Genomic DNA, 14,411 nt, shown 5'->3' with positions numbered 1-14,411 from the left:
AGGGATCCTGTGTACCCCCTTTATTGCAAAGCAGCATGGCGTAGTGGATAGAGCACATCGCTGGGAGTCAGAAGGACCTGAGTTCTAATCCTGGCTCCGCCGCATGTCTGCTGTGTGACCTTGGGCAAATCACTTAACTTCTCTGGGCCTCGGTTCCCTCATCTGCAAAAACTGAGCATGAAGAGTGTGAGCCTCATGTGGGACTTGGACCGTGTCCAATTTGATGAACTTGTATCTACCCCAGTGCTTCAAACAGTGCTTGGCACATAGTAAGTGCTTAATAAGTACCATAATTTTAATTATTATTGAACTGTATGCTCCCAAGTGCTTCGTGTAGTGCTCTGCACATACTACATGCTCAATAAATACCACTGATTGATTGTCTGAAGCGCATACAGAAGTATAAGGTGTGATCCCTTCTCTCTCTCACCTCTTCCTCTCCACTCTAAAAACCACTAACCTAGTGTAAATCTCCTTATTTGCTTTCTTACTTATCTCCCTGCTTTTAGTCCCTTTTTACGGTATTTGTTTATTCATTCAATCGTATTTATTGAGCGCTTACTTTGTGCAGAGCACTGTACTAAGCGCTTGGGAAGCACAAGTTGGCAACGTATAGAGATGGTCCCTACCCAACAGTGGGCTCACAGTCTAGATTTGTTAAGCGCCGACTATGTGTCAAGCACTGTTCATCATCATCATCATCAATCGTATTTATTGAGCGCTTACTGTGTGCAGAGCACTGTATTAAGTGCTTGGGAAGTACAAGTTGGCAACATATAGAGACAGTCCCTACCCAACAGTGGGCTCACAGTCTAAAAGTGTCTAAAAGTCTGTTCAAGTGCTGTTGGTAGATACAAGTTAATCTGGTCAGACACAGTCCCTGTCCCATGTGGGTCTCACAGTTTAATTAGGAAGGAGAACAGGTATTGACTCTCCATTTGTCTTCTCCAATAGGGAAGACAAACTGATGTAAATGGATTGAAAATAGACATAATAATAATAACAATAATAATAATAATAATGGCATTTATTAAGCACTTACTATGTGCAAAGCACTGTTCTAAGTGCTGGGGAGGTTACAAGGTGATCAAGTTGTCCCACAGGGGGCTCACAGTCTTCATCCCCATTTTACAGTTGAGGTGACAGGCCCAGAGAAGTTAAGTGACTTGCCCAAGGTCACACAGCTGACAATTGGAGGAGCCGGGATTTGAACCCATGACCTCTGACTCCAAAGCCCGGGCTCTTTCCACTGAGCCAGACATAGATGATAAACATGAGTAAATACATTATGATAGGGGGCAGAGGTGTGGAAACCTAACCCGGACAATTTGGGGATTTATATATAACCTCATGGAGCCACCTGTCTGCTGTGTGACCTTGGGCAAGTCACTTAACTTTTCTGAGCCTCAGCTACCTCATCTGTAAAATGGGGATTAAGACTGTGAGCCCCACGTGGGACAACCTGATCACCTTGTATCTCCCCCAGCGCTTAGAACAGTGCTTGTCACATAGTAAGCGCTTAACAAATGCCAACATTATTCTTATTATAATTATTTTAAGGTTCTAGAAGGAGTCAGAGGTGGGGAGGGATGCGGTTTGGTGAAACGGAAGATGGAGGCAGTGGGAAAAGCACGAGCAGTGGATTGGAAGAGATTTGGGAGCAAGGAATAGTTAAGAGATATGCTTGTTGAGTATTACTCTATTTATTTATTTATTTTACTTGTACATATCTATTCTATTTATTTATTTTATTTTGTTAGTATGTTTGGTTTTGTTCTCTGTCTCCCCCTTTTAGACTGTGAGCCCACTGTTGGGTAGGGACTGTCTCTATATGTTGCCAACTGTACTTCCCAAGCGCTTAGTACAGTGCTCTGCACACAGTAAGCACTCAATAAATATGATTGATTGATTGATTGATTGTTGAGGGGCTCATACATGAGTTGGGTGCAAGATAGTCAAAGGCTTATGTTTTATGCGAAGAGCAATGGGGAGTCACTGGAGATTTTGAGAAGAGGAGGGATAAGCTCTGATGGGCCATTTGAAGAGCTGATATGCATACCTGTGTATATGTATATATGATTGTACATATTTATTACTCTATTTTCTTGTACATATCTATTCTATTTATTTTATTTTGTTAATATGTTTGGTTTTGTTCTCTGTCTCCCCCTTCTAGACTGTGAGCCCGCTGTTGGGTAGGGACTGTCTCTATGTGTTGCCAACTTGTACTTCCCAAGCGCTTAGTACAGTGCTCTGCACACAGTAGCGCTCAATAAATATGATTGATTGATAGCTGTAACGCAGCATGGCCTAGTGGAAAGCAAACAGGCCTAGGAATCAGAGGACCTAAATTCCAATCCCAGCTCTGCCTCTTGCCTGCTGTGTGACCTTGGGCAAGTCACTTAACTTCTCTGGTGTTCTACAGTTTCCTCAACTGTAAAATGGAGTCAATACCTGTTCTCCTTCCTACTTAGACTGTGAGTCCCACATGGGACAGGGACTGTGTCTGACCTGATTAACTTGTATCTACCAAAAGTGGGAGTCAGAAGGTTATGGATTCTAATCCATGACTTAATTTCTCTGTGCCTCAGTTACCTCAGCTGTAAAATGGGGATTTAGACTGTGAGCCCCACGGGGGACAATCTGATTACCTTGTATCTACCCCAGAGCTTAGAACAGTGCTTGGCACACAGTCAGCGCTTAACAAATACCATAAAAAGGGACTAAAAGCAGGGAGATGAGTAAGAAGGCAAATACGGAGGTTTACACCAGGTTAGTGGTTCTTAGAGTGGAGAGGAAGAGGTGAGTCCATGAACCATTATATAATAATAATAATGGTGCTTGTTAAGCACTTACTATTTGCTAGGCACTGTACTAAGCGCTGGGGTGGTACAAGCATATCGGGTTTGACACAGTCCTTGTCCCACGTGGGGCTTGTAGTAGCAATCCCCATTTTTCAGATGAGGAAACTAAGGCCCAGAGAAGTGAAGCGACTTGCCCAAAGCCACATAGCAGACAAGTGCTAGAGTCGGAATTAATAATAATAATAATAATAATAATAATAATAATAACGGTATTTATTAAACACTTACTATGTGTCAAGCACTGTTCTAAGCTCTGGGGTAGATACAAGGTAATCAGATTGTCCCCCGTGGGGCTCACCGTCTAAATCCCCATTTTACAGCTGAGGTAACTGAGGCACAGAGAAGTTAAGTCATGGTTTAGAATCCATGACCTTCTGACTCCCACTACCCATTTATTCATTCAATCGTATTTATTGAGCGCTTACTGTGTGCAGAGCACTGTACTAAGCGCTTGGGAAGTACAAGTCGGCAACATATGGAGACGGTCCCTACCCAACAACGGGCTCACAGTCTAGAAGGGGGAGACAGACAACAAAACAAAACATGTAGACAAGTGTCCAAATCGTCAGAACAAATAAAATTAAAGCTATATGCGCATCATTAACAAAATAAATAGAATAGTAAATATGTACAAGTAAAATAAATAGAGTAATAAATCTGTATAAATATATATGCAAGTGCTGTGGGGAGGGGAAGGAGGTAGGGAGGGGGAATGGGGAGGAGGAGAGGAAAAGGAGGGCTCAGTGTGGGAAGGCCTCCTGGAGGAGGTGAGCTCTCAGTAGGGCTTTGAAGGGAGGAAGAGAGCTAGCTTGGCGGATGTGTGAGGGGAGGGCATTCCATGCCAGGGGGAGAACGTGGGCTGGGGGTCGACGGTGGGACATGCGAGAACGAGGCACGGTGAGGAAATTAGCGGCAGAGGAGCGGAGGGTGTGGGCTGGGCTGGAGAAGGAGAGAAGAGAGGTGCCATGCTGCTTCATTATATCAGAAGGTTCAGCAGAACAATAAAGACAGAATGGGTGTGGGAGGTGTAAGAGAGAGATATGTGAGAAATGATGCTAAGACTGTAACCTTTGTAGGAGAGGGAAGATATCAAGGCTGTGAGTGTGATGAAAAAGTCTCTAGAAAAATTAGAAATAACATTCAGCTTTCCTTATTTCCTAATTTCAAGATCCCAAAATCAGTCAGTGAATCAATCAATGGAATTTATTGAGTGCCTGTTGTGTGCCTCCAGGCCCATGCTTTATCCACTAGGCAGCAGGGAGAATGTGATACAATACAACTGGTATCAAATTGTTCTCTGTTCTTCCTCCTTCTTACCTTGAGCCCTTGGGAGGGAGACTTGTGTTCAACCTAATTACCTCATTCCTACGCAAGAGTTTACAACAGTGTTTGACATATTGTAAGTGCCTAACAAATACCATAAAAAATCGCCAACTCCCACCTCCAATATTCTCCATCAATTTTGGAAAACTAATCAACAAAGAAAAAACTAAAGGTTTTAAAGACTGTAATTGTATACTTTGTCACGACCTAAAGCGCAATAAATTTCCTGATTCACAAACTTTGACCCTATGTAATGCTGATTATTATTATTTTTTTACATTTCCAGTTACCTCCAGAGGTGGCCACTCTCTCAAAATTGAAGTGCCTTGGTTTAACTGGAAATGAATTCAGTGTCTTTCCCGAAGAAGTCTTACTTCTTCAATCCCTGGAGAAATTATACCTTGGACAAGATCAAGGAATCAAATTGACAGCTCTCCCAGAAAGCATCAAAAAACTGCAGGTAGGAAAACGTTATATGTTTGTACATATTTATTACTCTATTTATTTATCTATTTTACTTGTACATATCTATTCTATTTATTTTATTTTGTTAGTATGTTTGGTTTTGTTCTCTGTCTCCCCCTTTTAGACTGTGAGCCCACTGTTGGGTAGGGACTGTCTCTATATGTTGCCAATTTGTACTTCCCAAGCACTTAGTACAGTGCTCTGCACATAGTAAGTGCTCAATAAATACGATTGATTGATTGATTGATTGATTGATTGGAAGTGAGAAGCAGTGTTGCCTAGTGGATAGAGCACTGGCCTGGGACTCAGAGGACCTGGGTTCTAAATCTGGTCCCACCAATTCTCTGCTGTGTGACCTTGGGCAAGTCACGTCACTTCTCTGCACCTCAGTTACCTCATCTATAAAATGGGGATTAAGACTGTGAGCCCCACGTGGGACAGGAATCGAGTCCAACGTAGTTAGCTTGTATCCTAAGTGCTTAGTACAGTGCCTGGCACATAGTTAGCACTTAAGGAATACCCTAAAAAAGTGATAGGATGAGCTATTCATTCCTATTTAGGGTCAAATGTTCCATCTTGGTTATGGCCCACCTCTGTAACCTTGGACAAAGCATTATTTAACTTCTCTAGGCCTCAATTTCTTCAACTGTAAAATAGGGATTCAATATGGTTTCCCCCTCCTACTTCTGTGAACCCCATGAGAAGCAGCGTGGCTCAGTGGAAAGAGCATGGGCTGGGGAGCCAGAGGTCGTGGGTTCTAATCCCGGCTCTGCCACTTGTCAGCTGTGTGACCTTGGGCAAGTCACTTTACTTCTCTGAGCCTCAGTTCCCTCATCTGTAAAATGGGGATGAAGACTGTGAGCCCCACTTGGTCAACCTGATTACCTTGTATGTACCTCAGCGCTTAGAACAGTGCTTTGCACATAGTAAGTGCTTAACAAATATCAACTTTATTATTATTATTATGTAGGGCAAGAACGTATCTGACCTGATTATCTTGCATCTGCCCCAGACTAAGCCTCCCCTTAATAATAATAATAATAATAATAATGGCATTTTTATTAAGCGCTTATCCTTATCCCCTTATCCTCTGCTCCTCCTCTCCTCCCCATCTCCTCCACTCCCTCCCTCTGCCCTACCTCCTTCCCCTCCCCACAGCACTTGTGTATAGTTATACATCTTTATTACTCTATTTATTTTATTAATGATGTGTATATAGCTATAATTCTATTTATTCTGATGGTATTGACACCTGTCTAATTGTTCTATTTTGTTGTCTGTCTCCCCCTTCTATACTGTGAGCCCATTGTTGGGCAGGGACCATTTCTATATGTTGCCGACTTGTACTTCCCAAGCGCTTAGTACAGTGCTGTGCACATAGTAAGTGCTTAACAAATACCAACTTTATTATTATTATCATGTAGGGCAAGAACTGGATCTGACCTGATTATCTTGTGTTTGCCCCAGACTAAGCCTCCTCTTATCCTCTCCTCCTCCTCTCCTCCTCATCGCCTCCACTCCCTCCCTCTGCCCTCCCTCCTTCCCCTCCCCACAGCACTTGTGTACATTTATACATCTTTATTACTCTATTTATTTTATTAATGATGTGTATATAGCTATAATTCTATTTATTCTGATGGTATTGACACCTGTCTACTTGTGTTGTTTTGTTGTCTGTCTCCCCCTTCTAGACTGTGAGCCCATTGCTGGGCAGGGACCATCTCTATATGTTGCCGACTTGTACTTCCCAAGCGCTTATTACAGTGCTCTGCACACAGTAAGTGCTCAATAAATACAATTGAAATCAATTAATTGTACTTATTGGCTGCTTACTGTTGGCAGAGCACTGAGCACTCGGGAGAGTACAATATAACAGAGTTGGTTTAATCCCTGCCCACAGTGAGTTTACAGTAAGCACCTACCAAATGAACACGGGCCTGAGAGTTGGAAGGTCCTGGGTTCTAATCTCGGCTCTGCCACTTGCCTGCTGTGTGATCTGGGGCAAGTCACTTCATTTCTCTGTGCCTCAGTTCCCTCTTCTGTGAAATGGAGATTAAGACTGTGAGCCCCATGTGGGACAGGGACTCCGTCCAGTCCAATTACCGCGTATCTACCCCAGCGCTCTGTACAATGTCTGGCACCTAGTAAGCGCTTAACAAATACCACAAATTTTTAAATACCATAAAACATGAAGTCCCCTTCCCCGGCCTCTGTTTGCCAGAGACTTCTTGCAGTTAGGTGGAGTTGGAGGGGTTGCTGCCTCTGTTGTCCAGACTTTTCAGGGCTCCAGGGCCTACTCTGTCAGCTATCTGCCCGATAGAAATCCCTAAGAAAAAGGCAGTCCTCCAGCTCAGTGCAGGAAGAAAGAGCCATCTCTGAAAAGAGGCAGGAGAAAGGTGGGACCAGGTGGACTCCATTTTGCTGATGCTGGTGTCCAAGGGGAAGATCTCTGGGTGAGAGTGAGCAAGAGCCAGAGATAAAGAGCGAGAAAGTGTGTATTTTTCTTTCCGATCGTAGCTCCCGCTAACCAAGCAATCAGTCGATGGCATTTATGTACTGGAGGTTTCTGAGGAGTGGGGAAACATGGGCTGGATGGTTTTGAAACAGCGTGGCTCAGTGGAAAGAGCATGGGCTTTGGAGTCAGAGGTCGTGGGTTCGAATCCTGGCTCCGCCACGTGTCAGCTGTGCGACTTTGGGCAAGTCATTTAACTTCTCTGGGCCTCAGTTACCTCATCTGTAAAATGGGGATGAAGACTGTGAGCCCCATGAGGGACAACCTGATCACCTTGTATCCCCCCCAGTGCTTAGATCAGTGCTTGGCATATAGTAAGCACTTAATAAATGCCATTATTATTATTGTTTTGTGGGAAAATGACCCAGAAAGCAGAGTCCCCCCTATTATTCATTCATTCATTCATTCAATCATATTTATTGAGCACTTACTGTGTGCAGAGCACTGTAGGTGGCTCATTGGAAAGACCCTGGACTTCGGAGTCAGAGGTCATGGGTTCAAATCCCAGCTCCGCCAATTGTCAGCTGTGTGACTTTGGGCAAGTCACTTAACTTCTCTGTGCCTCAGTTACCTCATCTGTAAAATGGGGATTAAGACTGTGAGCCCCCCGTGGGACAACCTGATCACCTTGTTACCACCCCACTGCTTAGAGCAGTGCTTTGCACATAGTAAGTGCTTAATAAATGCCATCATTATTATTATCATTACTAAGCGCTTGGGAAGTACAAGTCGGCAACATATAGAGACAGTCCCTACCCAACAACGGGCTCACAGTCTAGAAAAGGGAGACAGACAACAAAACAAAACATGTGGACAGATGTCAAGTCATCAGAACAAATAGAATTAAAGCCAAATGCACATCATTAACAAAATAAATAGAATAGTAAATAAGTACAAGTAAAATAGAGTAATAAATCTGTACAAATATATAGAAGTGCTGTGGGGAGGGGAAGGAGATAGGGCGGGGGGATGGGGAGGAGGAGAGGAAAAAGGGGGGCTCAGTCTGGGAAGGCCTCTTGGAGGAGGTGAGCTCTCAGTAGGGCTTTGAAGGGAGGAAGAGAGCTAGCTTGGCGGATGGGCAGAGGGAGGGCATTCCGGGCGGGGGGAGGTCGTGGGCCGGGGGTCGACGGCGGGACAAGCGAGAACGAGGCCCAGTGAGGAGGTTAGCGGCAGAGGAGTGGAGGGTGCGGGCCTGGAGAAGGAGAGAAGGGAGGTGAAGTAGGAGGGGGCGAGGGGATGGACAGCCTTGAAGCCCAGGGTGAGGAGTTTTTGCTTGATGCGTAGGTTGACTGGTAGCCACTGGAGAATTTTGAGGAGGGGAGTAACATGCCCACAGCATTTCTGCACAGAGATGATCTGGGCAGCAGCATGAAGTATAGACTGAAGTGGGGAGAGACAGGAGGATGGGAGATCAGAGAGGAAGCTGATGTGGTAATCCAGTCGGGATAGGATGAGAGATTGAACCAGCAAGGTAGCAGTTTGGATGGAGAGGAAAGGGTAGATTTTGGTGATGTTGCAGAGGTGAGACCAGCAGGTTTTGGTGACGGATTGGATGGGAGGGGTGAACGAGAGAGCGGAGTTGAGGATGACATCAAGGTTGTGGGCTTGTGAGGTGGGAAGGATGGTAGTGCCATCTACAGTGATGGGAAAGTTAGGGAGAGGACAGGGTTTGGGAGGGAAGATAAGGAGCTCTGTCTAGACTGCATACTCTTCTAGACTGTGAGCCCGTTGTTGGGCAGGGGTTGTCTCTGTTGTTGAATTGTACTTTCCAAGCGCTTAGTACAGTGCTCTGCACACAGTAAGTGCTCAATAAATACTACTGAATGAATGAATGAATGAAGTATGGACTGGAAGAGGCTGATGCAGTAGTGAAGGCAGGATAGGATAAGTAGCTAGTGTTTGGCCAGGTGGAAGGAATTGTTTGCATTTGCTCGATGAGTGGAGCATTTGGCACTGCTGTGGTGGGCATCTGCTGCATATTTCTGAAGGGTAGGCAGGATGGCTGTGTCATTCCCTTTTGATGTGCATATATATATATATATATCTAACTATGTTTATGTATATTGTTGCTATTGATGCCTGTTTATTTGTTTTGATGTCTGCCTCCCCCTTTCTAGACTGTGAGCCCTTTGTGGGCAGGGATTGTCTCTCTATGTTGCTGAATTGTACTTACCAGGCTTTTAGTACAGTGTATGCTCTCCACACAGTAAGCTCTCAATAGATACAATTGAATAAAAGTGCCTGGATTAATGTGGTAGCACTTTGGATGGATCTCTTTCTCTGTGCCTTTTGTTTATCTCTCTAAGTATCTGCCAACCCCTCTGTTTCTCTGGGTATCTGTATTTTTACTTCGGTCTCTTTGTTAGTATTTTTTTGGCTCTTTCACGTTTTCCTCTGTCTGTTTCTTTCTCTTTGTTTCCGTGATTTGTGCCTCTCTTTCATCATCTCTGCCCTTGGATCTGTACTCTGTGGGCACTTGCTATTCATTCCACCCTCAGCCCCACAGCGCTTACAAACATATCCTTAATGTATGTATATTCGTGTCTGTCTCCCCCTCTAGACTGTAAGATCCTTGGAGGCAGGGAATGTGTCTGTTTACTGTTGCACTGTACTTCCCCAAGCGCTGAGTACAGCGCTATGTACACAGTAAGTGCTCAGTTTAATCCCACTTATCGACTGCTATGTGACTGTCTCCTCTTCTCTCCATATCTTTGCCTCTCACTGCCTCTGTCATCCCACTGTCTTGCTCAATAAATACCACTGATCGGTTGTCATGTCTGACTGTCTCTTCCGCTCTCTATGTCTCTATGACTGTCTCTGCCATCCCACTGTCTTGCTCTCTTAATCCCTCAATGATGAAACTAATAGTATTTATTAAATGCTTCTTATGTGTCAAGTATTGTGACGAAGGTAGATACGTGGCTATCAGACTTTTGTCTCTCATTAGATTCTCAAGCCAAGGCATATGGAGAGCAGGTATCTTATCCCCATTTTACAGATGAGGAAACTGAGGCACAGAGAAGTTAAGTGACTCACCCAAGGTCACACATCAGGCCAGCTGCAGGCCTGAGAACAGAACCTGGGCCTTCTGACTTCTAGTCCCATTAGCCCATGCCGCCTCCCGAGGAAGCCACACATGCTGATATAGCGACAGCCTAATAAGAACTGGAAATAGAGTTTCATTCAGTAATTTCATTTCCCTTAGTTCTGTTTCATCAAAATAATGCATTAGGTTGCCGATGATATTACAAAGAATTGACTTTGCAGCTTTTTAAAAGAGTGGCCATCATGCAAGTATGCCCTTCCACAGGAACGAACTTGACAGGCCTGTCCTAGATTAACACATGTAACTGTAATTGTTAATGAAAATAAAAACTAAATCTCCTGATTTATAACGATTGTCTGTGGTCTAAAATCGAGCATACGTGAGTTGCCGTTTTAGCTGTGTCTGGAAAATCAATGAAACGTGGCCCTGGGAAAATAATTCCTTATACTGCAGGCACCCAAACCCTCCATTGAGGAAAAAGTGGGAGACTTTGGACAGAATTTTCCGGGTTGTCCATCCATATTCTTAGAACAGTCCAGCGCTTAGATCAGTGCTTTGTGCATGGTAAGCGCTTCACAAATGCCGTCATTATTATTATTATTATTATTCTAAATACAGCGATAACCTCTCCATCCTTCCCTTCACTGGGATTCTGTAGACATATACTGGTATGTGTGTGTCGGGGGGTTGGGGGGAATGGGGCGGGAGGTGGGGGGGTCCTCAAAGCCTGACACCCTTCTCTTTTCACAGTGTTGGGACTCACCCTCCTAGGTGGCTCTAGTAATAATGATAGTAAAAAGAATAACAATAATAATAATTGTGGTATTTATTAAATGCTTACTATGTGCCAAGCACTGTTCTAAGTGCTGGGGGAGATGCACGGTAATCAGATTGGACAGAGTCCTTGTCCCACATGGTCTTAATGCCTTATTTTACAGATGAGGTAAATGAGTCCCAGAGAAGTTAAGTGACTTGCCCAAGGTTACACAGCAGACTTGTGACAGAGCCAGGATTAGAACCCACATCCTTTGATTTCCAGGCCCCTGCTCTTTCCGTTTTTGGGTAGGGACCGTCTCTATATGTTGCCGACTTGTACTTCCCAAGCGCTTAGTACAGTGCTCTGCACACAGTAAGCACTCAATAAGTACGATTGAATGAATGAATGAATGAATGAAGTCATGCTGCCTGAAGCCTGACTGTGCAGTCAGCCTAGTGACTCTACTTGGCCCCGGGGCCTTGCAGAAAAATTTCCTTGGAGTGATTATTCATCCTTCAAGCTGAGGCAGGTGGCTTCAGTCCAAAAAATTCTTACCATTTTGTCTCATTTTTGAATGGAAAAGAACGGGATATAGAAAACAGTAATCGTGAATATCTACCAGAGGCCTTGGGTTCCTTGAAATTTTTGCCATTTTGTCTCATTTCAGAATTTAAAAGAGCTGTACGTCGAGAACAATCGTCTCGAGTATCTGCCGGCGGCCTTGGGTGCTTTGAACAACTTAGAAATACTCGATTGTCACAACAACCTTCTTAAACAGCTTCCAGATGCCATATGTCAAGCACAAGGTGTCACATCTTTCTTTCCTCCTGTGTCCCACGACCTAGTGCATTTTATTATTATTATCAGTAGTAATAATAATAGATTAGTATTATCTAATTATGAGCACCGGCTTGGGAATCAGAGGTCATAGGTTCTAATCCCAGCTCCGACACTGATCAGCTGTGAGACTTTAGGCAAGTCACTTGACTTCTCTGTGCCTCAGTTACCTCATCTGTAAAATGGGGATTAAGATCAGGAGCCCCACATGGGACAACCTGATTACCTTGTATCTCCCCCAGTGCTTAGAACAGTGCTCGGGACATAGTAAGCGTTTAACAAATGCCATCATTCATTCATTCAATTGTATTTATGGAGCGCTTCTTGTGTGCAGAGCACTGTACTAAGCGCTTGGGAAGTACAAATTGGCAACATATAGAGACGGTCCCTACCCAACAACGGGTTCACAGTCGGGAGCAGCAGGGCCATGAGAAGCAGCGTGGTTAGTGGAAAGGGCCTCAGCTTGGGAATCAGAGGTTGTGGGTTCTAATCCCGGCTCCGCCGCTGACTTCGGGCAAGTCACTTAATTTCTCAGTGCCTCAGTTACCTCATCTGCAAAATGGGGATTAAGACTGTAAGCCCCAAGTGGGACAACCTGATTACCCTGGATCTACTCCAGTGCTTAGAACAGTGCTTGGCACAAAGTAAGTGCTTAACAAACACTATTATTATAATTATTATCTGGCTCCCAAGCCCATGTTCTTTCTACTAGCTACACTGCTTCTCCTTTACACTACTGCATATTCCCCACTGTGGCATATTTCCACTGCCCAGATATGTTTCCCGCAAAAGTGGCGGTGACCTCCCTGTAGTGGGCAAATCAGGAGTGGCGACATTTGGTTTCTCGTGGGAGCGGGAACCAGTTAGAGTGAAACAAATGAACTGCCCTTGCTTTGCTGATGATAACGCTCCGTTTGCTCGGAGGCTGCCGTGAGGCGATGTAACGTAACTGGTCCCTGGGAATAAATACACCTGATTCTTCCCCATCTGGAGATGGGGGTAATAATTGCCTCCCTGCCGTGGGAATGTTAGGGCGGTCAAATGGGAATGTGGGAATGTTTTACAAAAATAAAGCACGCTGTGCTTTGAGGAATTTTGAGGAATTTTCAAAGTCCCCAGGCATTGCTTATTCCCATTATGGTATTTTCGTTTAAAATGCCAAATGATTCCGGTTAAGGATATGAGAAATCCTCCCAACCTTATTCAGCCCTCAGTCACCAAAATTTGGTCTTAACTCTGGTTTTCCTGTTCAGTTAAGAGCCGTGTGATCTCTGAGGCAGAGGTCATAGGAAGAATCCTGCCTAAATTCTCAGGGATTCTTCTAACTCCTTCTGTCCCCTTTTAGACTGTGAGCCCACTGCTGGGTAGGGACTGTCTCTATATGTTACCAACTTGTACTTCCCAAGCGCTTAGTACAGTGCTCTGCACACAGTAAGCGCTCAATAAATACGATTGATGATGATGATGACGATGATGATTTGCACCCCCAACCCATCCTCCACTCCCAGACTCCCTTCAAGGTTATCCATCTTCTCTCTGGCAAATCAATCAATCAATCAATCGTATTTATTGAGCGCTTACTGTGTGCAGAGCACTGTACTAAGCGCTTGGGAAGTCCAAGTTGGCAACATATAGAGACAGTCGCTACCCAACAGTGGGCTCACAGTCTAAAAGAACTAGACGTGAATAAACACAAGGCGGTCTCCAATCTACTTGTGGATCATCTGGCAGACTTTATCTGCTCCCCTTCCGTTTTGAACCGTTGCATTGCTGGCTCTGTAAGAGTCTTACCTGCTACTAGTTTAAAATGCTGGACTTTTGAAATGAATCAACCCACCCCTTCCATGGCTTAGAGACCCTTGGGTAGCTTTCACTTTGAGAAATCATCATCATTCATATTTATTGAGCGCTTACTATGTGCAGAGCACTGTACTAAGCACAGAAATAGTTCAGCATCACTGAAACTGGCCTCTCACTTGCCCCAAGAAATAAGGCAATATGAGTGAGAGAAGAAAGACACGGCTCTTCTGAAACACCAACCTCACACTGGTTCTTTTCCAATAGCATTGCCAGCGCTTAGAGCAGTGCTTTGCACATAGTAAGTGCTTAACCAATACCATCATTATTATTAGTAGTAGAAAGATAACGGGGCTGGGAGTCAGAAGATCTAAGCGGCGTGGCTCAGGGGAAAGAACCCGGGCTTTGGAGTCAAAGGTCATGGGTTCAAACCCCGGCTCCGCCAATTGTCAGCTGTGTGACTTTGGGCAAGTCACTTCACTTCTCTATGCCTCAGTTACCTCATCTGTAAAATGGGGATGAAGACTGTGAGCCCCCTGAGGGGCAACCTGATCATCTTGTAACCTCCCCAGCACTTAGAACAGTGTTTTTCACATAGTAAGTGCTTAATCAATCAATCATTCAATCATATTTATTAAGCGCTTACTGTGTGCAGAGCACTGTACTAAGCGCTTGGGAAGTACAAGTTGGTAACATATAGAATGGCTTAATAAATGCTGTTATTATTATTATTATTATTATTATTATTATCATTAATCCTAGCTCTGCCACTTGCTTGCTGTGAGACCTCAGGAAAGTCATTTCACTTCT

The 14,411-nt window shown here is 44.3% G+C and overlaps 1 protein-coding gene across 2 annotated transcripts in view; it reads left to right on the top strand.

The window, feature by feature from the left end:
• The window catches only part of LRRIQ4 (leucine rich repeats and IQ motif containing 4), a 43,805-nt gene that overhangs the window by 11,040 nt on the left and 18,354 nt on the right, over nucleotides 1-14,411 (top strand). For both annotated transcript variants that reach the window (XM_038749027.1, XM_038749018.1), the window contains exons 3-4: nucleotides 4,474-4,647; nucleotides 11,635-11,773. In XM_038749027.1, the coding sequence (XP_038604955.1) occupies nucleotides 4,474-4,647; nucleotides 11,635-11,773 (313 nt within the window). The remainder of the gene's footprint in view (nucleotides 1-4,473; nucleotides 4,648-11,634; nucleotides 11,774-14,411) is intronic.

This window comes from Tachyglossus aculeatus, chromosome 1 (assembly GCF_015852505.1).
Source record: "Tachyglossus aculeatus isolate mTacAcu1 chromosome 1, mTacAcu1.pri, whole genome shotgun sequence".
NCBI classification, from domain to species: Eukaryota; Metazoa; Chordata; class Mammalia; order Monotremata; family Tachyglossidae; genus Tachyglossus; species Tachyglossus aculeatus.
The sequence above is the reverse complement of the archived record's forward strand: the minus strand, read 5'-3'. Positions and strand labels throughout refer to the sequence as shown.